The sequence below is a fragment of the Urocitellus parryii genome, chromosome 1 (assembly GCF_045843805.1).
Source record: "Urocitellus parryii isolate mUroPar1 chromosome 1, mUroPar1.hap1, whole genome shotgun sequence".
Lineage (NCBI taxonomy): Eukaryota > Metazoa > Chordata > Mammalia > Rodentia > Sciuridae > Urocitellus > Urocitellus parryii.
Genome location: NC_135531.1, coordinates 230,697,719 through 230,721,876, shown reverse-complemented (window position 1 = coordinate 230,721,876; position 24,158 = coordinate 230,697,719). Strand labels below are relative to the sequence as shown.

General features: G+C 38.1%; 1 protein-coding gene across 23 annotated transcripts in view; it reads left to right on the top strand.

Moving 5' to 3' along the window:
* Nucleotides 1–24,158, top strand: part of Ttn (titin) — a 266,326-nt gene that overhangs the window by 174,025 nt on the left and 68,143 nt on the right. For all 23 annotated transcript variants that reach the window (XM_077802977.1, XM_026391974.2, XM_026391969.2 and 20 more), the window contains 45 exons: nt 711–980; nt 1,072–1,374; nt 1,473–1,775; nt 2,024–2,211; nt 2,397–2,511; nt 2,613–2,897; nt 2,989–3,140; nt 3,894–4,041; nt 4,167–4,344; nt 4,653–4,774; nt 4,862–5,149; nt 5,247–5,543; nt 5,653–5,839; nt 6,285–6,400; nt 6,493–6,792; nt 6,979–7,278; nt 7,372–7,477; nt 7,909–8,105; nt 8,189–8,494; nt 8,593–8,871; nt 9,459–9,758; nt 9,973–10,275; nt 10,386–10,748; nt 11,048–11,350; nt 11,554–11,853; nt 11,950–12,246; nt 12,353–12,637; nt 12,717–13,010; nt 14,294–14,593; nt 14,712–15,020; nt 15,109–15,299; nt 15,694–16,123; nt 17,324–17,632; nt 17,757–17,905; nt 17,989–18,021; nt 18,122–18,251; nt 18,345–18,644; nt 18,737–19,054; nt 20,184–20,480; nt 20,587–20,886; nt 20,974–21,288; nt 21,384–21,532; nt 22,070–22,220; nt 22,310–22,591; nt 23,597–23,899. In XM_077802977.1, coding sequence (XP_077659103.1) covers nt 711–980; nt 1,072–1,374; nt 1,473–1,775; nt 2,024–2,211; nt 2,397–2,511; nt 2,613–2,897; nt 2,989–3,140; nt 3,894–4,041; nt 4,167–4,344; nt 4,653–4,774; nt 4,862–5,149; nt 5,247–5,543; nt 5,653–5,839; nt 6,285–6,400; nt 6,493–6,792; nt 6,979–7,278; nt 7,372–7,477; nt 7,909–8,105; nt 8,189–8,494; nt 8,593–8,871; nt 9,459–9,758; nt 9,973–10,275; nt 10,386–10,748; nt 11,048–11,350; nt 11,554–11,853; nt 11,950–12,246; nt 12,353–12,637; nt 12,717–13,010; nt 14,294–14,593; nt 14,712–15,020; nt 15,109–15,299; nt 15,694–16,123; nt 17,324–17,632; nt 17,757–17,905; nt 17,989–18,021; nt 18,122–18,251; nt 18,345–18,644; nt 18,737–19,054; nt 20,184–20,480; nt 20,587–20,886; nt 20,974–21,288; nt 21,384–21,532; nt 22,070–22,220; nt 22,310–22,591; nt 23,597–23,899 — 11,151 coding nt within the window. The remainder of the gene's footprint in view (nt 1–710; nt 981–1,071; nt 1,375–1,472; nt 1,776–2,023; nt 2,212–2,396; nt 2,512–2,612; nt 2,898–2,988; nt 3,141–3,893; nt 4,042–4,166; nt 4,345–4,652; nt 4,775–4,861; nt 5,150–5,246; nt 5,544–5,652; nt 5,840–6,284; nt 6,401–6,492; nt 6,793–6,978; nt 7,279–7,371; nt 7,478–7,908; nt 8,106–8,188; nt 8,495–8,592; nt 8,872–9,458; nt 9,759–9,972; nt 10,276–10,385; nt 10,749–11,047; nt 11,351–11,553; nt 11,854–11,949; nt 12,247–12,352; nt 12,638–12,716; nt 13,011–14,293; nt 14,594–14,711; nt 15,021–15,108; nt 15,300–15,693; nt 16,124–17,323; nt 17,633–17,756; nt 17,906–17,988; nt 18,022–18,121; nt 18,252–18,344; nt 18,645–18,736; nt 19,055–20,183; nt 20,481–20,586; nt 20,887–20,973; nt 21,289–21,383; nt 21,533–22,069; nt 22,221–22,309; nt 22,592–23,596; nt 23,900–24,158) is intronic.

Genomic DNA, 24,158 nt, shown 5'->3' with positions numbered 1-24,158 from the left:
CCACATGTTAACTTTTCTTTTATTGTGTTGCACTGCTGGGGATCAAACCTAGGCTTAGGGCAAGCACTCTACCACTGACCTATACCCCAATCCCCCCATGTTAACTATTTTAATGTCTCTTACTACCAAGTGCCCTGAATAAGAGGACATGGATGGCATTCATCTTTACATGCCAGAACCTTGGACAGTTGCTGGCAATTTAGTGGCTACTCATAAATTCCTAGAATTGTCTTTTCACCCAGAAGAATCTTCCCAGACCTAAAGATAGCCCCATACTCTTTTAATTTCCAACCCCAGTAAACCTTTTGGATCTTTACTGAAAGTATCCTTATAGGTTGTATGTAAAAGCCATTAGGATATCTCTTACACATATGAAAAAAAGTTTGGTTTATTGTGAACTAGTGCTTTATCAAAAAAATTAAACATATTTCATACCATTCTTAATCCTCCATTATTATTTTTGGTGAAGAGTGGGTATTTTATGATTTTAGACCATTTTCAACCCTCTATTCTCCAGAACCCAATAATTTGGAGGAAAATAAAAAGTTATTAGAACTCTAAGACAGTGTTCTCTAATACAAAGTTACCATGATGTGCTTCCAAGATTATGCTGCCAATATTTGTTAATAAATTCACAAAAAAAAAGGCTATGCTATGATTTAACTGCAGTACATAACTCAAAAGCATTCACTTGTTATCTTTCTCACTAGCTGCACCTAAAATCAAGACAGCTGATCAAGATCTTGTGGTTGATGCTGGCCAGCCTCTCACAATGGTGGTACCATATGATGCCTACCCCAAAGCAGAAGCTGAGTGGTTTAAGGAAAATGAACCTTTGTCTTCAAAAACTGTTGATACTACAGCTGAACAAACTTCTTTCAGAATTGTAGAAGCCAAGAAGGGAGACATGGGAAGGTATAAAATTGTGCTTCAGAACAAACATGGAAAAGCAGAAGGATTCATCAATTTACAAGTTATTGGTAAGACCTTGAGTCATTCAGATTTGATTGACATAAACACAACCCAAGGCCATGATAACACCATAAAAATTCTTTTGTATATGAATTTCAGATGTTCCTGGGCCAGTACGTAACTTAGAAGTGACAGAAACATTTGATGGTGAAGTGAGCCTCGCTTGGGAAGAACCATTAACTGATGGTGGAAGCAAAATCATTGGTTATGTTGTGGAAAGGCGTGACATCAAGAGAAAGACCTGGGTTCTGGCCACAGACCGTGCAGACAGTTGTGAGTTTACTGTCACAGGACTACAGAAAGGAGGAGTTGAGTATCTATTCCGTGTGAGTGCAAGAAACAGAGTTGGCACTGGGGAGCCCGTGGAAACGGACAATCCTGTAGAGGCAAGGAGCAAATATGGTAAGAAGTGTTTAAAGTAAACTGCAAACCAGTTCATCTTTGCTTTTATCCCCTACACAATCCAAACCAACATTTGCTTCTTCTTTGGTGAAATCCAGATGTTCCAGGCCCTCCTTTGAATGTAACCATCACTGATGTGAACAGATTCGGTGTCTCACTGACATGGGAACCACCAGAGTATGATGGAGGTGCTGAGATCACAAACTATGTCATTGAATTAAGGGATAAGACTTCTATAAGGTGGGACACTGCCATGACTGTAAGAGCCGAAGACCTGTCTGCAACTGTCACTGATGTGGTGGAAGGACAGGAGTACAGTTTCCGTGTCAGAGCCCAAAACCGAATTGGAGTTGGAAAACCAAGTGCAGCCACACCCTTTGTCAAAGTTGCTGATCCAATTGGTAAGCCCATTAAAAAGATGAAACGTATATTGCATCAAATCAAGACATCAGGCCTACCAATTAAAATAATTCAAATTAAAGTTAATAAAAAGAACATCAGAGAAATGTGAACAAAATTATAGAAATGTAGACTGTGCCTACCCTTTGAGTGAATTTAGTAAACCTATTCTTTTAACAAGGCAGATGATGAGTGCATCATCTTCATCAACTGTGACTAAATTATGCTCCAATTCTTTCTTCCATTCTAGAGAGACCAAGTCCTCCTGTGAATCTAACTTCCTCAGATCAGACTCAGTCATCAGTGCAGCTCACATGGGAACCTCCTCTGAAAGATGGAGGAAGCCCAATATTAGGCTATATAATTGAGAGATGTGAAGAAGGAAAAGATAATTGGATTCGTTGTAATATGAAACTTGTCCCTGAACTGACTTATAAGGTAAGGAATTTGCATCTAAAAAAAAAAAATATTTAGAGGCCTGGGGATGTAGCTCAGTGATACAGCCCTTGCCTAGCATGGATGAGGCCCTGGGTTTGATCCCTAGTACCACATATAAAAAATTTAGTATTTGATCATGGGCTTAAATGTACATATTTTTAACCAATATGAATCCATAATTTTAGGTTACTGGATTGCAAAAAGGAAACAAATATTTATATAGAGTATCTGCAGAAAATGAAGCTGGTGTTTCAGATCCATCTGAAATTCTTGGTCCTCTAACGGCTGATGATGCATTTGGTAAATAGATAATTTTAGATTTGGGAATAGCACATAGCTACTTTGGGGTACCAAGGACTTATCTATGGTACTGGAAACTCATTAATTTTTTTTTTTCGTAGTTGAACCAACAATGGATTTAAGTGCATTTAAAGATGGTCTGGAAATTATAGTCCCGAATCCTATCAAGATCCTGGTTCCAAGTACAGGCTATCCAAGGCCAACTGCAACCTGGTGTTTTGGAGATAAAGTACTAGAAGCAGGAGATCGTGTGAAAATGAAGACCTTATCTGCCTATGCTGAACTTGTCATTTCTCCAAGTGAACGTCCAGACAAGGGCATTTATACACTGAAATTAGAAAATCCTGTGAAATCAATTTCTGGGGAAATTGATGTCAATGTAATCAGTAAGTAGCTAAGCTTATTATCTAAGGTAATATGGCAGTATTAACAAATATTTGTTCAAACCATCAATGATACTGACTTTTTTTTTTTAAGCTCGCCCAAGTGCACCCAAAGAACTGAAATTTGGAGACATAACCAGGGACTCAGTACATTTGACTTGGGAACCACCAGAGGATGATGGAGGAAGTCCATTAACTGGATATCTTGTTGAAAAGCGAGAAGTCAGTAGGAAAACATGGACTAAAGTGAGTTTCGAATAGTGATGCATCAACTCCAGAAAAGACTGTAGACGTAGTCCAAATTTGTGTGGGATGCCACACAAATTAATATGTGCCACATCTTTTTATCTCACTGAAAAACTACCAAAAACTTTTTTTTAAATGTATTGATGTTAATTGCTTCTGAGATAGTTTAACCAAGGTTTGGTGTAACAGTCCCATTTTGTGAGCCTTATCAAATCTTTAGCTAGGTTTGGTAAAAAAATAAATAAAACTTATACATTCACTTGGTATCTGATAAGAACCCAATATGTCCCCATTAAGCTATAAGCCATTTGAAGGAAAGTATTACCATGGTGACCACATTTTTTCTCACTCCAGATTATCTCACTCTGGATTATCTCAGTTGGTCTCCATTTTTTCCCACTCTGGATTATCTCAGTTGGTCTCTCTACCATTCTTTTCCTCCTTCATTTATACTAGTAACTACTCTTTATCCTTATTTCAAATCACTTTTATAATAACCAAACTGGTAGAATCAACATCTTATTTGCCATCTTGTGAATGTATACAAATCATGAAACAGTTTCTCCTTATATTGAGGGTTGAATACTATTATGTATCCAACTTTGCAATTTTTTTCCTAATATGAAATTAATATAAGAATAATCCTTAGCATTCAAAACAACTTCCATTTGTATCCCTGCTCATGGTAAAAATCTTTGAATTGGGAAAATGGTTTTTGGGAAATAACTAATTATCTGTGTTTCTTTGTCCCAGGTTATGGACTTTGTGACTGATCTAGAATTCACAGTTCCTGATCTAGTACAAGGAAAAGAATATTTATTCAAAGTCTGTGCTCGTAACAAGTGTGGCCCTGGAGAACCTGCATATGTTGATGAACCTGTAAATATGTCTGCTCCTGCAAGTTAGTACCTACTTCCATGATTTCTTACCTATTCTCATTTTTTACCTGATTTTTATATTAGAACTGGAGTTAAGTTATGGGGAAAGGAAAGGGAATTGACTGACTCACTCTTCAAAATGTTATAGCGGTACCTGACCCACCGGAGAATGTTAAATGGAGAGATCGGACAGCCAAGAGCATCTTCCTAACATGGGATCCACCTAAATATGATGGTGGTTCACGCATCAAAGGATACATAGTAGAAAAGTGTCCACGTGGTTCCGATAAATGGGTTGCCTGTGGAGAACCTGTTGCAGAAACAAAGTAGGTTTCTTAATTACTGGGCACAAGAGTAAATGCTTACTCCTAACTCACTAAAATACATCTTCCATGGGAAATTTTAAATATTGTGTTTTTCATTGAGAACTCTGGTGTGCCTGTCTGCTTTTAAAAGTGTTGCTGAAAATGCTTTTGCAGTTTAAGGTTTTTAGTAGTTACAATATTGAAGTAATACAGACTTAATTTAAAAGCTACTTGTGCCAATGGTATGAATTTTAGAAAGTCTATGACAAATGTACAGTGGAATAGGTTATCCATAGGACAGTAAAATATCCTATTTTGCTTTCTGACAGAATGGAAGTGACAGGTCTTGAGGAAGGCAAATGGTACTCCTATCGTGTAAAGGCTTTGAACAGGCAAGGCGCTAGCAAGCCGAGCAAACCCACAGATGAAATCCAGGCTGTGGACACACAGGGTATTTATTTTTTATTTTTATCTTGTCAGTCAGGGCTCTAACTTGAACTTGAACTTGCTAATAGCATAAACAATCTTCTCCATTCAGAGGCCCCAGAAATTTTCCTCGATGTGAAGCTCCTTGCTGGCATTACTGTAAAAGCTGGAACAAAGATTGAACTTCCTGCCACCGTAACTGGAAAACCTGAACCTCAAATAACTTGGACTAAGGCTGATATGCTCCTAAAGCAGGACAAAAGAATCACCATTGAAAATGTTCCTAAGAAGTCCACAGTGACTATCATGGACAGTAAGAGAAGCGACACTGGCACATACATCATAGAGGCTGTGAACGTCTGCGGCCGGGCCACTGCTGTGGTGGAAGTGAATGTCTTAGGTAAGGGAGTTTTTGGTTTTAAAAGGGGACCAACTCTTTCAGCTACCTTCTAGAATAAAATGTGTTTACATTTTTTTCTGTATAATTCCATCCACAGATAAGCCTGGGCCACCGGCTGCATTTGATATCACAGATGTAACTAGTGAGTCATGTCTTCTAACATGGAACCCACCACGAGATGATGGTGGATCTAAGGTCACAAACTATGTTGTGGAAAGAAGAGCAACAGATAGTGAAGTGTGGCATAAGCTCTCATCAACTGTTAAGGACACAAAATTTCAGGCAACTAAATTAATACCCAATAAAGAGTATGTCTTCAGAGTTGCTGCAGAAAACATGTATGGTGTTGGTGAGCCAGTTCAGGCCACCCCAATAATAGCCAAATATCCATTTGGTAAGTTTCTCAGTCAGTTAAGGAAAAGGATGCTTGTGTCAAACTTGAATTTGGGTGTCATGTTGATATATAGGACATATAACTTTTTATATCATTATCCTGTCTATAGATCCACCTGGACCACCAACTCGCCTGGAACCCTCAGACATCACTAAAGATGCAGTGACCCTCACATGGTGTGAGCCAGATGATGATGGTGGCAGCCCTATCACTGGATACTGGGTTGAAAGATTAGATCCTGATACTGATAAATGGGTTAGATGCAATAAGATGCCAATAAAGGATACAACATACAGGTATTCCCAGAACTTCTATCAAGTGTTAAAATAGCAATATATCCAAATTTTTGCTTTTTAGTATTTCCTGTGATCATACATGATATATATTACTATTAAATTTTAATTATTTTTTACTTTTACTTTCATATAATTTCAGAAATGATATAGGTTCCAATCAAGAACACACTTCTCAATTAACTATAAAATAGTAGCTTTCTGGAAGTTTCAGAGTGGTCCTCCACTATATTATAATGATCATTATTATAGATAACAATCAGATTGGTACACTTGTCTAAATCTAAATTGTCTGACTATAAAAGAACAATTTAAATTTATATTAAAATATTTTTAGTTAAATTTCCAAATTAGTTTCTCACAATTTAAACAAATTTGCCCCTTCTATGTAAAATACAATTTACTGCTTCTTACCATATCGTTGTATATGCTCTTTTTCCTAATTCAGAGTGAAAGGTCTCACCAATAAGAAAAAATACAGATTCCGTGTGTTGGCTGAAAATCTGGCTGGACCTGGAAAGCCAAGCAGATCAACTGAACCAATCTTAATAAAAGATCCCATAGGTATTATTTTTATAATTTTCCATGATTTTTTTTTTGAAGCTTACAGTCACTTCTTTTTTACAAACCTAAATATTTGTCTTCATTGTTTGCAGATCCTCCATGGCCCCCTGGAAAACCAACTGTGAAAGATGTAGGCAAAACATCATTATTCTTGAACTGGACAAAGCCAGAACACGATGGAGGGGCAAAGATTGAGTCTTACGTCATTGAAATGCTGAAAACCGGAACGGAAGACTGGGTCAGAGTGGCCGAAGGAGTTCCGACCACTGAGCACTTCCTCAAGGGGCTCATGGAAGGGCAGGAATACTCGTTCCGAGTTAGAGCTGTGAACAAGGCTGGGGAAAGTGAACCCAGTGAACCCAGTGACCCTGTGCTTTGCCGGGAGAAACTCTGTAAGTCCCTCCTGATGTGTGGGGTGTATAAATTCTTCCAACATGTGTCTGAAAACTACACTATGAGAAAATAGAAAAAAACTCATTTTCTTTTTGCTATATTATGTCTGGGTGACTACCAAACTATTCAGTGAAGACTAGGTACTGGACAATACAAAAAACTGAATTTTTCTCTCTCTGGTCCAGATCCTCCATCACCACCTCGTTGGCTTGAAGTGATTAATATCACAAAAAATACAGCAGACCTAAAATGGACAGTTCCCGAGAAAGATGGAGGGTCACCCATCACCAACTACATCGTGGAAAAGAGGGATGTCAGGCGAAAAGGCTGGCAAACAGTGGACACCACTGTCAAGGACACCAAGTGCACAGTAACCCCACTGACTGAGGGCTCTTTATACGTGTTCCGAGTTGCTGCAGAAAATGCCATAGGACAAAGTGACTACACTGAAATCGAGGATTCTGTCCTGGCCAAAGACACCTTCAGTATGCTTTTCAACTGGATCTTTGCAACATTTGTACTAGATTATTACTTTTCCCTCTGGCTTTTCTAATCGGTAATTATTATTTTGCTTTCAGCTACTCCTGGACCACCATATGCCCTGACAGTGGTTGATGTGACAAAACGACATGTTGACCTAAAGTGGGAGCCACCTAAAAATGATGGTGGAAGACCAATACAGAGGTAGAACTTGAATTAATTTATAAAAGATAACTTACTTTGGGTTTAAAATTTTTTGTGTGAAACTTGGGAATTAAACCCAAGTGTATCTATAGCTGAGATACATCCCTATCCCTTTTTTTATTAGTTGCTCAAAACATTACAATGATCTTGACATATCATATATCACACATTTGATTCAAATGGGGTATGAATTCTTATTTTTCCACGTGTAAATATTTTTCCATGTGCAGGATCACATTGGTTATATAGCCATGTTTATACATACTGCCATACTAGTGTCTGTTTTTTGAGATAGTCTCACTAAATTGCCCAGGCTGTCCTCAAGTTTGCAATCTTCTGCTTCAGCCTCTACCATACCCAGCTTGACTACAAATTGTTAACATTTTCTTTTTTATTATTAATGCTAATGAAATGCCTTCTTATTTCAATAGATATATCATTGAGAAGAAAGAAAAGTTAGGCACTCGTTGGGTGAAAGCTGGAAAGACCTCAGGACCTGACTGTAACTTCAGAGTAACTGATGTCATTGAAGGAACAGAGGTCCAGTTTCAGGTTCGGGCAGAAAATGAAGCTGGAGTTGGTCACCCAAGTGAACCCACAGAAATCCTGTCAATTGAAGATCCAACAAGTAAGTAGTGTTGATCATACAAAGGATATTGTCTAAAACTTGATGATGAGACTGTTTACATAATTGTTTCACTCTTTTCTCAGGTCCTCCCTCACCTCCCCTTGACCTACATGTGACTGATGCTGGAAGAAAACACATTGCCATTGCTTGGAAGCCTCCAGAGAAAAATGGCGGAAGTCCTATTATAGGATACCATGTTGAAATGTGTCCAGTAGGCACTGAGAAATGGATGCGAGTTAACTCTCGCCCAATAAAAGACCTGAAATTCAAGGTTGAAGAGGGTATTGTTCCTGACAAAGAGTATGTTCTAAGAGTGAGAGCCGTCAATGCTGTTGGTGTCAGTGAACCTTCTGAAATCTCCGAAAATGTGGTTGCCAAAGACCCAGACTGTAAGAACACTGTCTTTTACAGTTAATAAGTTAGTCTTTGTTCATTGCATTGCATTTTGACAGACATTTTACCACTTCTTTTGGATTATATCTTATAGGCAAGCCAACGATTGATCTGGAGACTCATGACATTGTGGTCATTGAAGGTGAAAAGTTAAGCATTCCTGTTCCCTTCAGAGCTGTCCCAGTCCCAACTGTTAGCTGGCATAAAGATGGCAAAGAAGTTAAAGCTAGTGATAGATTAACAATGAAGAATGATCACATCTCTGCACACCTTGAAGTTCCCAAGAGTGTCCATGCAGACGCTGGAGTTTACACCATTACACTGGAGAATAAGCTTGGCTCAGCAACTGCCTCAATCAATGTCAAAGTCATAGGTAATCATTCTTTAATGAAATAAACACTATATTTTCTTCACATGTTGGGGAAATTAGTTAAGTTTGCAGTATTAGTATAAATGGCTTCATGAACTGGCCAATTTGCAGACTAAACATCCCCTCAGATTATTTATTTCCATGTAAGAAGTAAAGCAATTCTTAACAGATAAAATTGCTATACTCTTATTAGGCTAATTTATTCCTGTTTTAATTATTTGCATGTGAAATAATGATTTAGAGATATAGCATACCCAAAGAATGTTTAAATGATCAATATTTATTTCTTGTTGTATAAATTCACATTTTTCCATAGTATTCTCTTTAAGGGGTAGTAACATTTTCTGTCCTTTGTCCCACCCCTGATAATGCTTGTAAATTTATAGGGCCATTTTTGCTCTGCACAAAGACTAGGAGCTGCTACTGACATTTAGTAGTAGAGGGCCAAGGATGCTAATGTCCTCCAATATGAAGGACACTCTAGCACATGAAAGATTATCCAACACAATAGCTCCACCTAGAGAAAGTACACTATGAAAATTCTGATTTTTCAGGATTACAATAATAATTATCAATTACAATTGTAACAGGCCTACCTGGTCCATGCAAAGATATTAAAGCAAGTGATGTGACCAAGAGTTCTTGCAAGTTAACCTGGGAGCCTCCAGAATTTGATGGTGGAAGCCCAATTCTTCATTATGTCCTGGAACGCAGAGAAGCTGGGAGGAGGACATATATACCAGTCATGTCTGGTGAGAACAAACTGTCTTGGACTGTAAAGGATCTCATACCAAATGGTGAATACTTCTTCCGTGTTAAAGCAGTCAACAAGATTGGTGGAGGCGAATATATTGAACTGAAAAATCCAGTCATTGCTCAAGATCCAAAGCGTAAGTTTAAACATGGATATACAATGACTAGTAATTTATATGCAAGTTTTCTTTTTGTTTTAAGAAGGTGGGTTGGCCGGGGACATAGCTCAGTTGGTCGAGTGCTTGCCTTGCATGCGTAAGGCCCTGGGTGCGATCCCTAGCACCAAAAAAAAAAAAAAAGGAAGAAGAAGATGGTTTTCCCAAAGTTAATATTTTTTTTCTTGTTCTACAGAACCTCCTGATCCACCTGTAGATGTTGAGGTTCATAATCCTACAGCTAAGGCAATGACTATTACGTGGAAGCCACCTTTGTATGATGGAGGAAGCAAGATAATGGGTTACATCATAGAGAAGATTGCTAAGGGAGAAGACAGGTGGAAGAGATGTAATGAACACCTGGTACCAGTCCTGACCTACACAGCAAAAGGACTTGAAGAGGGAAAGGAGTACCAATTCCGTGTACGCGCAGAGAATGCTGCCGGTATTGGTGAACCTTCTCGGGCTACTCCTCCCACCAAAGCCGTAGATCCTATCGGTAAGTTTTGTCTAATGGAGTTGCTACTTTCCTGTTATGAAATAAATGAGAATAATATTTTGTCAGATATTTTAATCAGAATTGAAAATAATTATTTTTAATCATTACAGATGCTCCAAAAGTGATTATGAGAACAAGTCTAGAAGTGAAACGAGGTGATGAAATAGCTCTTGATGCAACCATTTCTGGCTCACCATACCCAACTATTACATGGATAAAGGATGAAAATGTCATTATACCAGAGGAAATTAAGAAGCGACCAACCCCCCTGGTTAGGAAGAAGAAGGGTGAAGTTCAAGAAGAAGAACCATTTGTCCTGTCTCTGACAGAGCGTTTGAGCATCAACAATAGCAAACAAGGAGAATCTCAGCTCCGCGTCCGAGATTCTCTCCGACCTGATCATGGCCTGTATATGATCAAAGTTGAAAATGACCATGGTATTGCGAAAGCTCCGTGCACTGTCAGTGTGTTAGGTAAATGGTTAAACCTATACTTTCAGCTGGGAAAAGCTTACACATAACATAAAAATTAGTTGGGGGTGGGCAGTTAGAAGAAGTGGGAAATAGGTTCAGCAAATAATCCTCAGTCATATTTTTTCATACCATATTAAAAAAAATCAACTAATCTCATCATTCATTATCTAATGTGATATAAAGAGAGTCAGATGTGGGAAAATCAGATTTATGTCAAAGAATCATACTAACATTTACATGTTCCATAGCAAACCATTTCTATGCAAATTTTTAATTATTGTTTTCTTTTGAAATGTTAGATACACCAGGACCACCAATCAACTTTGTATTTGAAGATATTAGAAAGAACTCAGTCCTCTGTAAATGGGAACCACCCCTTGATGACGGTGGCAGTGAAATCATAAACTACACTTTGGAAAAGAAAGACAAGACAAAACCTGACTCAGAATGGATTGTCATCACCTCAACACTTAGACACTGCAAATATGCAGTAACAAAACTGATTGAAGGAAAAGAGTACCTCTTCCGTGTAAGAGCTGAAAATAGGTTTGGACCTGGACCACCATGTGTTTCAAAGCCACTTATAGCTAAAGATCCATTTGGTAAGGTTCCTTTGGCATTGAAAGTTTGTTTTTTTTTTTTGTCATATACTTTGAGATATATATATATATATACACATATATATATGTATATATACATATACGTATATATACATATATATACATATATATATGTATATATATCACAGTTTATAAAGATCAATTTTTGTGTCACATTTGGGAATTTTACTTTTTTTTTTCCTCAGAACCACCTGATGCACCTGACAAGCCCATTGTGGAAGATGTTACCAGCAACAGTATGCTAGTGAAATGGAATGAGCCAAAAGATAATGGAAGCCCCATCTTGGGTTACTGGCTTGAAAAACGTGAAGTTAACAGTACACATTGGTCTCGTGTCAACAAAAACCTTCTGAGTTCTTTGAAAACCAAGGTAGATGGCTTATTAGAAGGACTCACCTATGTCTTCAGAGTATGTGCAGAAAATGCAGCTGGACCTGGCAAGTTCAGTCCACCTTCCGATCCCAAAACAGCACGTGATCCAATCTGTAAGTAATTCCCCAGGAAGAAAGTTACAGATAGTAAGCCACTGTACATTTAAAAACCATCAGTGGGTTTGATGTGTGTACCTGCATTCATTCTAGCTCCACCTGGACCGCCTGTTCCAAGAGTTGCTGACACAAGCTCTACAACTATTGAATTGGAATGGGAACCCCCAGCTTTCAATGGTGGTGGGGAAATTATTGGCTACTTCGTCGATAAGCAGTTGGTTGGCACAAATGAATGGTCACGCTGCACAGAGAAGATGATCAAAGTCCGTCAATACACTGTCAAAGAAATCCGAGAGGGTGCTGATTACAAACTTCGCGTGAGTGCTGTCAATGCTGCAGGTGAAGGACCACCTGGAGAAACAGAACCTGTTACAGTGGCTGAACCAAAAGGTACTTAAAAGTTTTATTTGAATAAAATGATGGATATTTTCTAAAGATGGGGCTATTTTTTTTTTCATCTTTTTTGGACTAATGTATGACTGTTCTCTTTCAACAGAACCTCCAAATGTGGAATTGGATGTTTCTGTCAAGGGTGGAATACAAATCATGGCAGGGAAGACTCTTAGAATTCCAGCTGTGGTGACTGGCCGCCCAGTGCCTACAAGAGTATGGACCATAGAAGAAGGAGAGCTGGACAAAGACCGTGTTGTAATAGAGAACGTGGGAACCAAATCTGAGCTAATTATCAAGAACGCATTGAGAAAAGATCATGGCAGATACATAATTACAGCTACTAATAACAGTGGCTCCAAATTTGCAGCAGCTCGGGTGGAAGTTTTTGGTAAGGAATTCTGCATGGATTTTCATAGGATTCTCCCAAGTGATAGTGACTTATTACATTTTGCTGCTTTATTTTTCAGATGTCCCTGGTCCAGTTCTTGACTTAAAACCTGTTGTAACAAACAGAAAGATGTGTCTGCTTAACTGGTCTGACCCAGCAGATGACGGAGGAAGTGAAATCACGGGCTTTATTATTGAAAGAAAGGATGCTAAAATGCATACTTGGAGACAACCAATTGAGACCGAGAGATCTAAATGTGACATCACAGGTCTCCTCGAGGGACAAGAATATATGTTCCGTGTTATTGCCAAGAACAAGTTTGGCTGTGGCCCTCCTGTTGAAATAGGACCAATTCTTGCAGTTGATCCACTAGGTAAAACAAGTTTTTCACTGTGTACAAAATACATACTGCTTTGCTTCTAGTTATATCATTTATTCATGAGCTTTATGGTTTCAAACTCTCAACAGTCTCAAGATCTATAAATAGAGTAATAAAAACGAATAGCTAGAGAGTAAATCAAATAACTACAAGCAACTTAAAGACACCATATTTAGTATAATTCCAAAGTAACTTTGGTTCCAAGTACATTTATCATCCATAGATTTGTGTGCTGAAAACTTTTGATTTTCTGGGACTTAGTAATAACCTAGTAATAATTTAGAAGTATTAAATCTTTCCAATGGAATTCACTGGAGTTTGTTTTTTTTCTAATAATCTAGTAGTTTAATAGGGTTTTTTTCCCAGAAGATAAAATGCCTTATGATAAATGCCTTAACCTTGCCCTGTTCATCAAAAAGTCCCCAAATTGGATAGCTAGGGAGGCCACAAACCAGAAAGAACCACCAAAGGATAGGAAAATAATCAGAGGAAATCTTCCAGAGACAACATGAAATCTTACAATTGTACATACTTGGTAATGCACACTGACCCTCATTTTAAGAAAGCATTGCCTTTGACAAAGACCTATTTCTCAAGAGACAAAAGTAGTCATTCCTCTGCCATCACCCCCTGGAAAAAAATATAAATTATATCCTACACCACTGTTAAAGCTTGTCTCAAAAAGCACATTAAATTGTGCCACAAGCATTAGAACAGTGCTGGGATTCCACTGTTTCTAGTTACAATAACTTCAGTAAGCATGGATTGGGTCTAGTTTCACCTTTCAGAACTTACCCTTGGTTCTGTCCTTCAGGACACAAAACCATAGAAGGATTACATACAGTCTCCATTGTGTTTAAACCTACACTTGAGGCAACATGATTTGCAGAATGTTTAGTAGCCATATCTCAGTGTCTGCTAAGAAACACTTTGCTCTCAACTGGCCATCCAAAGCAAAACCACAGACCTATTTTACTAGGTCATTAAGATTAGAAACTTTCCCAGTGACAGGAGGTAAACAATCTAAAAGACTAAATATAAAAAAGCATATGTTCACCTTGATTTATTTTTAATTAATACTCAATGGAAAGTTTGCTAAAAACAAATTCTGCAAGAATGGCTATATTTTGGTAGCTGACACATTTTGAGGAGGATTTTAAAAATGGATATAAGATAATGCCAAACAGAAACCTATTTTTCACATGAATAATGTGAAATATTAATTCCTATATTAATATTTCTCTCATGCTCATCATTTAATTTGCTTCTGGTTAAAGGTCCTCCGACATCTCCTGAAAGGCTGACATACACAGAAAGGACCAAGTCCACTATCACCCTTGACTGGAAAGAACCCCGCAGCGATGGTGGCAGTCCCATCCAAGGATACATCATTGAAAAACGGCGTCATGACAAACCTGACTTTGAAAGAGTTAACAAACGCCTCTGCCCAACCACATCTTTCCTGGTTGAAAATCTTGATGAACACCAAATGTATGAGTTCCGCGTCAAAGCCGTCAATGCAATTGGTGAAAGTGAACCATCCCTGCCTCTTAATGTAGTCATACAAGATGATGAAGGTGTGGATTCTGAACCTAATAATTTTAATGCACTTTACAGTTCTGCCCTTCTCCTGTAAGTTGAGAAAACATCCTTATGAGTTGTCTGCTTTTCCCTTTCTCTCCCTTCTCTTTGTAGTGCCTCCAAATATTAAATTACGTCTGGCCGTTCGAGGAGACACTATCAAAGTTAAGGCAGGGGAGCCTGTTAACATCCCTGCAGATGTGACGGGTCTTCCAATGCCTAAGATCGAGTGGTCCAAGAACGAAACAGTAATTGAAAAACCCACCGATGCACTTCAAATAACAAAGGAAGAAGTGTCCCGCAGTGAGGCAAAGACAGAGCTTATCATTCCCAAAGCTGTCCGGGAGGACAAAGGCACTTATACCATTACTGCTTCTAATCGCCTCGGCTCAGTGTTCCGAAATGTTCATGTTGAAGTTTATGGTAAGGGACTTGCTTTCTTTTGTATAAAAAAAATCCATTGTCAGTTGAAGAATTGTCTTCTCAAGCTCCTCTGTCCTTTTCCTTCCAGATCGCCCATCCCCACCAAGAAATCTTGCTGTTACTGATATTAAAGCTGAATCTTGCTACTTGACATGGGATGCCCCTCTAGATAATGGTGGCAGTGAAATCACCCATTATGTTATTGACAAACGTGATGCAAGTAGGAAAAAGAGTGAATGGGAAGAAGTCACCAATACTGCTGTAGAGAGAAGATATGGGGTAAATGTTTCTGGGTATTTTCTCACATACTTAAAAGCACATGACTTTGATTTAACACCATTTTCATATAACCTTGAAATCTAATGGTTAAACTCAAAATCACGCACAAGAAGCTATTTCATTATTATAGTGTTTAGCACCTTGCACATAAGGCTACTTAGCAAATACCATTTGATATGCAGATACTCTTTTACTTGAAAGATTTGCTGAGGTAAAATAAATTTATATATTCTTATTTTAAATGGGGTTTTCTCTCTTTCTTCCTCCATGATTTAAGTCTATATATTTATTTCCCATTATAGTAATACCTTCCAAAGTAAGTTCAATTTTGAGAAGAGTAAAAATCAGTGGAAGCCTATTCTTTTTAAGACATTTCTATTTGTCTCATTTCTAGGTCTGGAAACTTATCCCCAATGGACAGTATGAGTTCCGAGTTAGAGCAGTGAATAAATATGGAACCAGTGATGAGTGCAAATCCGATAAAGTGGTCATTCAAGATCCTTATCGCCTTCCTGGGCCTCCAGGAAAACCAAAAGTCTTGGAGCGCACCAAAGGGTCAATGTTAGTGAGCTGGACACCTCCTTTGGACAATGGTGGCTCTCCAATTACTGGCTACTGGCTGGAGAAGAGAGAGGAAGGAGGCGCCTACTGGTCACGTGTTAGCCGAGCACCAATAACAAAAGTGGGATTGAAGGGTATAGAATTTAATGTTCCCCGTTTGATTGAAGGCGTTAAATACCAGTTCAGAGCCATGGCAATAAATGCTGCAGGAATTGGCCCTCCCAGTGAACCATCAGATCCAGCTCTTGCTGGAGATCCCATATGTAAGTATGCTTCCTTGCTGGAAATCATTTCTAAAGGGAAAAGTTACTAAATACATCATTCTTCTCTTTTTAATTTTCTATGTCAAACTATTATTCATGTTTACATAGATAGTCATAAGTATATATATAGAGAGAGATATAGATATATCACTATATACACATAAAATCATATAGTTTTTAACTTTTGGATTAAACCTCATATTTTATAAGGAATCAGAATTATAAAAACCTGGATGGACTGACTATAAGCTCCTCTCTGCTCTCATACTTTAAATAAACTTCTTTCTCATTAGACTATTGAAGTCATTTCTCCCACTAAAGACGCTCTTCTGCAGGAATTCAACAAAAAGAAAAATGTCGTTAGCTTTTCAATAATATTTATCAAGCAAAGATATCAAATTTTCAGGCACATTCTGTGAGAGCAAATAAAAGAGGAAAATTCTGAAAGATCTATGATAAGATTCATTCAAAAATCAAAATTCTGTGTCCTTGACAGTTAATTCAGTTTGCTGTGTATCTGATTGGATATTTGGTAGGAAAAAATCAACTGTTATTTTAAAATACTCTTAACTTCTATATGGAGAATATATATAATATGGTACAATAGGTATTCATTTATTCATTCAACAAACTAGTGTTTACTGAACATAGGGTCTCTTCACTAGAGGGGGAAGAGTTATAATTAAAAAGACAAATAGAATAAAATAATTTCTATAATTGTAAAACACTTCAGAAATGTAAAGGGTGGTAATGTGATTATTGCAGAGATTGATCCTTCTAGAGCATTAAGATTAGCTTATGTTCAAAGATATACCAGCTAATGATGAAATTATTTAAAATTTTTCATACTGTGATAAACAAAATGTGTTTTCAGTGAAAAATACGGTAGAACCTCATCAAGGGAATCACAAAAGTATACTAGCTTTTCACTAATCATGTGTAAACAGACTGTAGAGTATCTAGATATTATAAGTAGTCTTTCTTTTCCAGTTGTTTGATTTCTGTGTCTTTGCATTAATGCTAAAGACAAGTAGATTGTTTCAAGTAGATTCTTATTCCCTTTTAACATTCCTATTTTAATAAATTAAAAATAATATTTAATCTTATGTAGCAAAAAAGGATTCTTATAGTATAAAAATCTAGCATTACATTACCTTCAAAATTTGATGTGCTTTTTGGTTTGTTTTGATTTCTTATTAGACCCACCTGGGCCACCTTCTTGCCCAGAGGTTAAAGATAAAACAAAGTCAAGCATCTCACTGGCATGGAAACCACCAGCCAAAGATGGTGGCAGTCCAATCAAAGGATACATTGTAGAAATGCAAGAAGAAGGTACTACTGACTGGAAGAGAGTCAATGAACCAGACAAACTTCTTACTACCTGTGAATGTGTGGTACCCAACCTGAAAGAACTCAGGAAGTACAGGTTCAGAGTGAAAGCTGTCAATGAAGCTGGTGAATCTGAACCAAGTGACACAACTGGAGAGATACCTGCCACTGATATTCAAGGTACTGGTCCTTATTCAGTGTATGCATCTCTTAAATCTCATTATGAAATTGATTAATCTCCTGAGGATAGGTCAGTCGCTTTTTTATAATGTCAGCTAAATCCTATTACATTATGGCTTTACAGAGGTACCAGAGGTTTTCATTGACATTGGAGCACAAGACTGCCTGGTTTGTAAGGCTGGCTCACAGATTAGAATCCCTGCTGTGATCAAAGGGCGCCCAACACCAAAATCATCTTGGGAGTTTGATGGAAAGGCAAAGAAGGCCATGAAGGTAAGAAAATTAAAATTTTCCTGAGTGTCCCACTGAATCCCTGGAAGAAATATTTATACTACAACTGTCTTCTTTTCTAATAGGATGGAGTTCATGACATACCTGAAGATGCACAGGTAAAAAAATAATAATAATAATTGAAACAACTCACAATATGGTTGACTTCTGTACTACTGTTACTTCATTCAATATACGAACACTGTTTCCTTTGTACAGTTGGAGACTGCTGAAAACTCATCAATAATCATCATCCCAGATTGTAAACGTGCGCATTCAGGCAAATACAGCATCACAGCCAAGAACAAAGCAGGACAGAAGACTGCAAATTGCAGAGTCAAAGTCATGGGTAAGAAAGACTTTAAAAGTTGCTATGGAATAGGAACAAATTAGTTTTAAACATCCAAGGAACGCTGTCTACATTATGATTTGCCTCCAACAGATGTACCAGGTCCACCCAAAGATTTGAAAGTCAGTGACATCACAAGGAGTAGTTGCAGACTTTCATGGAAGATGCCAGACGATGATGGGGGAGACAGGATCAAAGGCTATGTCATTGAGAAGAAGACTATTGATGGAAAGGCTTGGACTAAAGTCAATCCAAACTGTGGCAGCACCTCCTTTGTAGTGCCTGACCTCATTTCTGAACAGCAATACTTCTTCCGCGTGCGAGCAGAAAACCGTTTTGGTATTGGCCCACCTGTGGAAACCATTCAGAGGACCACTGCCAGAGATCCAATCTGTGAGTTTTAAAATCCAAGTCTAAAATATCTTCTCAAAATTGAACTGTATTGGTATAAACTCTGCTTAATGCCTCCTTAACTATTTTTACAGTTCCTCCTGATCCTCCTATTAAACTCAAAATTGGCCTGATAACAAAGAACACAGTCCATCTCTCATGGAAACCTCCAAAGAATGATGGGGGCTCCCCTGTCACCCACTATATCGTTGAGTGCCTTGCATGGGACCCTACTGGGAAAAAGAAGGAAGCGTGGAGACAGTGCAATAAGCGTGATGTGGAAGAATTGGAATTTACCGTTGAAGACCTCATCGAGGGTGGGGAATATGAATTCAGGGTCAAAGCTGTCAATGCTGCAGGAGTCAGCAAACCTTCCGCCACTGTTGGCCCCGTGACTGTCAAAGACCAGACATGTAAGTACCAACATACTGACAGAGAATTCCCTCTTGATAGCTGCCTTCCTAGGTATTTAATACTACCCCAAATTAGTAAGAATGGGATATGAGAACATTAGGAAGTTCCTCTGGCCTGAGTGCTGAACCTGTTCTCTATGACACCCACGTCAACAAACTGGTGGTGGACGACACCTGCACTCTAGTTATTCCACAGTCTCGCAGGAGTGACACTGGCTTATACACCATCACAGCTGTAAATAACCTGGGAACAGCATCAAAGGAGATGAGACTCAATGTCCTTAGCAAATTCCTCAATTACCCATCCCTGGACCTCAACTGAGTTACATTCTCCTTACATGAAAGGAGATGATGTTTGTAATTTTCTTACTGTAATTTTCTCCATGGAAAGCTGTTTTCTTTGTCAGAAGTTAAGGCAGTTCCTCTGCCTGCTCCTCAGAAGGGTCAGAAAGCAACCAGTCATTTGCTTGGCAACTGCCGCAATGCGTTTCTCTTCACAATCAAATTTCTTTTCCTCCACTTGAGAAAAAGAAGTATCTGTTTAAAAAGACAAAATATACATACAAATATGGTAATGCTGCGCTCTCTGATTATTGTTACCATCACTACTGTTGTGCAAATTTGTTCAATTCTCTTTTCAAAGCTGAAGGCTATAGTTACTACCCTCTTTCATACTCTTATACTAAATCTGTGGAAAATAGAAAATTCCTTTGCCTCTACCAGCAGTTGCATTTCTTATGAGGGGAAGTCACCTCAGAGTAAACGTTGTGAATCCCTTTGTAACTCCAAATGAATATTAAAGAAATCATGGCGACAGGGCTCCCAAGCCTAAGCTATTAAGCTTCACTCCCTTCTGCCCTTTTATCAGTATATGCTCATGCATAATTATGCCAGAAAAGAGAGAGGCAATCGCTGAGTAATCTAGCCACATGTAGATCCAATAAACTACATGTACCTATTCCTCAAACAAGTACAACAGTTTTAAAAACAGACCCACTCTTATATGGCCTGGGATATCAAGTCTGCCTATAGTAGATACAAACACCTTTATCACCTTTGTAAATTGTACTTTCTGTCCTTCAGCACTTTTTACTCCTAATGATAACTTATTTAATTTTTAATAATCTAGGCCCACCATCAATTGAGCTCAAAGAATTCATGGAGGTTGAAGAAGGAACTGATGTTAACATAGTGGCCAAAATCAAAGGAGTGCCATTCCCAACACTCACCTGGTTTAAAGCTCCTCCAAAGAAGCCTGATAACAAAGAACCTGTTCTCTATGACACCCACGTCAACAAACTGGTGGTGGACGACACCTGCACTTTAGTTATCCCACAGTCTCGCAGGAGTGACACTGGCTTATACACCATCACAGCTGTAAATAACCTGGGAACAGCATCAAAGGAGATGAGACTCAATGTCCTTGGTAAAGATTGCATGACTTGGTTAAAACTGCATGTTTTTACATCCATAAATAGGTTCAGGCTTTAAAAATAACTCTAATAAAATGTTCCTTCTTTAAACCATTTTAGGTCGTCCTGGCCCTCCAATAGGACCCATAAAGTTCGAATCAATTTCAGCAGATCAAATGACATTATCTTGGCTTCCACCTAAAGATGATGGTGGGTCCAAGATTACAAACTATGTAATTGAGAAAAGAGAAGCTAACAGGAAGACATGGGTACGTGTTTCCAGCGAACCTAAAGAGTGCATGTACACAATTCCCAAATTGCTAGAAGGCCATGAATATGTATTCCGAATCATGGCCCAGAATAAATATGGCATTGGAGAACCACTTGACAGTGAACCTGAGACAGCACGAAACCTCTTCTGTAAGTTGGCTCACATTTTACACCAAAGCTATTCTTATCTATGCTGTTTCTAATTTCTTGTAGACTAATGTATTGTTTTCCCCACAGCTGTCCCTGGGGCACCAGATAAACCAACAGTTAGCAGTGTGACTCGTAACTCCATGACTGTCAACTGGGAAGAGCCAGAGTATGATGGAGGTTCTCCTGTGACTGGATACTGGCTAGAAATGAAAGACACCACTTCAAAGAGATGGAAGAGGGTGAACCGAGACCCTATCAAAGCCATGACTTTGGGTGTTTCTTACAAAGTAACTGGTCTTATTGAAGGTTCTGACTACCAGTTCCGCGTGTATGCAATCAATGCTGCTGGTGTGGGTCCTGCAAGTTTGCCATCAGATCCAGTGACTGCTAGAGATCCAATTGGTAAGGCTTGCCATCATTCTTTATTTAAAAAAAAATTATCTTCCAAAAGTGCAATGGAAAAGTCAAGAATACTAATTTATACTGATTTGTTCCAGCTCCTCCTGGCCCTCCATTTCCCAAAGTGACAGACTGGACTAAATCATCAGTGGACCTCGAATGGTCTCCCCCATTAAAAGATGGTGGCTCCAAAATAACTGGATATATTGTTGAGTATAAGGAAGAAGGAAAAGAAGAATGGGAAAAGGTAACTAAAACTTGGCTCTAAAAAATGTACTATGTATGAACTAAAAATCCAGTAGTTACTCTCAATCCCATTAGCTTCTATCTATATTTTTAGTTTAAGAAATCAGAAAAATAGGGCTGGGGTTGTGGCTCAGTGGTAGAGTGCTTGCCTAGCATTCATGAGGCACTGGGTTTGATCCCTGGCACCACGTTAAAAAAAAAAAAAAAAGTAAAATAAAGGTTAAAAAAAAGGAAGAAAAGAAATCAGAAAAATAACTTCATAACTAATGATGCAAATATGTTATTGTCAAAAAATTAATCAGATTAGGGTTAAGGAGACTACCACTGAGCTACATCCCCAGGTCCATTTGATAATAATTTTAAAACATCATTCCTGGCAAGTTATTCCATTTAGTGTTGCCTATAAAAGCTGAGCCCTAAAACCTAAACTGACAATTTTCCTAAAGAGAGTCAGTGGGCTACTGGTTATATGGTAGAAAGTTATGAAAGCAACAAGCTGCAAAGAACTAACTATAAAATGTTTATCCATTTCCCCCAGGCTAAAGATAAAGAAGTGAGAGGAACAAAACTTGTTGTGACAGGATTAAAAGAAGGGGCATTCTATAAATTTAGAGTGAGAGCAGTTAACATTGCTGGCATTGGAGAACCTGGAGAAGTCACAGATATCATTGAAATGAAAGACAGAATTGGTAATTATCAGCCCTTCTATTATTTCTTCCATACTAACATTTCAGACTGAAAGTAGAAATCACATTGAAAATTTTCAATTCTTTCCCAGTTTCACCTGACCTCCAGCTGGATGCCAGTGTCAGAGACAGAATTGTCGTCCATGCTGGAGGGGTGATCCGAATCATTGCTTACGTCTCTGGGAAGCCGCCTCCAACTGTCACCTGGAGCATGAACGAAAGAGCCTTACCTCAAGAAGCCACCATTGAGGAAACGGCCATCAGCTCGTCCATGGTCATCAAGAACTGCCAGAGGAGCCATCAAGGCGTCTATTCTCTTCTTGCCAAAAATGCAGGGGGGGAAAGAAAGAAGACAATTATTGTTGATGTATTAGGTAAATAAGTTCACTTTGTCTATGCAATGTTTTCAACAAGCATTTTTATTACATCTACAGCAAAACTATGTTGTAATAAAACTATGTTATAAACATTTTGGAAAAGAAAAAAATCACCCATAATCCACAGATTAGAATTTAAAATTTTTCCTTTTTGCTTTTTTTAGCCTACGTATATTCTATACAGTTGTATTCCTACTACACATAAAGTTTTTTATGCTTTTTTTTACAGAACGTACCACTCTAAATGCCTATTATTATATCATTTCCCTAAAAGCAACTTTTATACACACGAATGTTTAAAATCTGTCAGTGACGACCATTTTCACATTTGAAAATAGTTATTTTCACATAGTTATTTGCTAATTATCTTAATAATGAAAAACCCTCTGAAGGTTTCAGTATTCTAATTGAGGAGCATCGCATTTGGTTATGAATATAACCAAATGTCACTGAACATAGAGTTGAACTTTTTATGCCTCTTGTTGTCTGGTTTAGTCCAGTAAAGATTTGCTTTGAAAGTGAAGCCCTCCCACTTAGAGCTCATGACTCTAAGTACAGCCATGCTGCAAATAGCCAGTCCTGTGTTAAAATAATTAATATTTAAATTACATAAAACCATTTCATTCAACTGTAGTCCTGGGAGCTTTTCAGTTTCAAGCTCCTAAACCTTTTTACTTCTAAACAGCCGTGACTTTAATTGGAGAATTCATGTACTTCCACATTAAAATTCCAATCCCTCCTGTGCTGCTCACTGATTGACTCATCACCCAGAAAAAAATTATCTTTTTACCTCTTGGAGAGGAAACAACCCAAAGTGACTATACCACTCTTCACCCCTCTCTTGCTGCTCCCTCCATCTCATGATTTTTGCATTTTATTCTCCCTTAGACACAAAACCTTAATTTCTTCATAACCATATTTGTCTCCTTTTTAAAAGCAGAGAGTAACACATGTTGAGTTCACTAAAGACAAACAGTTTGAATTTTTTCCTCTTATTTTCAGATGTACCGGGTCCTGTTGGAATACCATTCCTCTCTGACAATCTAACCAATGACTCCTGCAAATTGACATGGTTTTCTCCAGAAGATGATGGAGGCTCTCCAATCACCAACTATGTCATTGAGAAGCGGGAAGCTGACCGCAGAGCTTGGACCCCAGTGACATACACAGTCACCCGACAAAATGCTACTGTCCAGGGTCTCATTCAAGGAAAAGCCTACTTTTTCCGAATCGCAGCTGAAAATATTATTGGCATGGGCCCATTTGTTGAGACACCAACTGCACTTGTCATCAGAGATCCAATAAGTAAGTACAACTTAAAACAAGTTTCATCACCTTACTCATTTAATAAGACCATGGTGACAAAATTTGTATATAAATGCCATACATTTCATTTACTTAATAAGCACTTATTAGACAACTTCTCAGAATATGATTTGATAGTATTTTACTAGTTATATGAAAAAAAAATTATAGGAATATTTATGATTCATCAAATCCTTTCTGTGTATAACACTCTGATTTTTTTTTTAAACATTCCACTCAGTAGCTTAAATAGAAACTA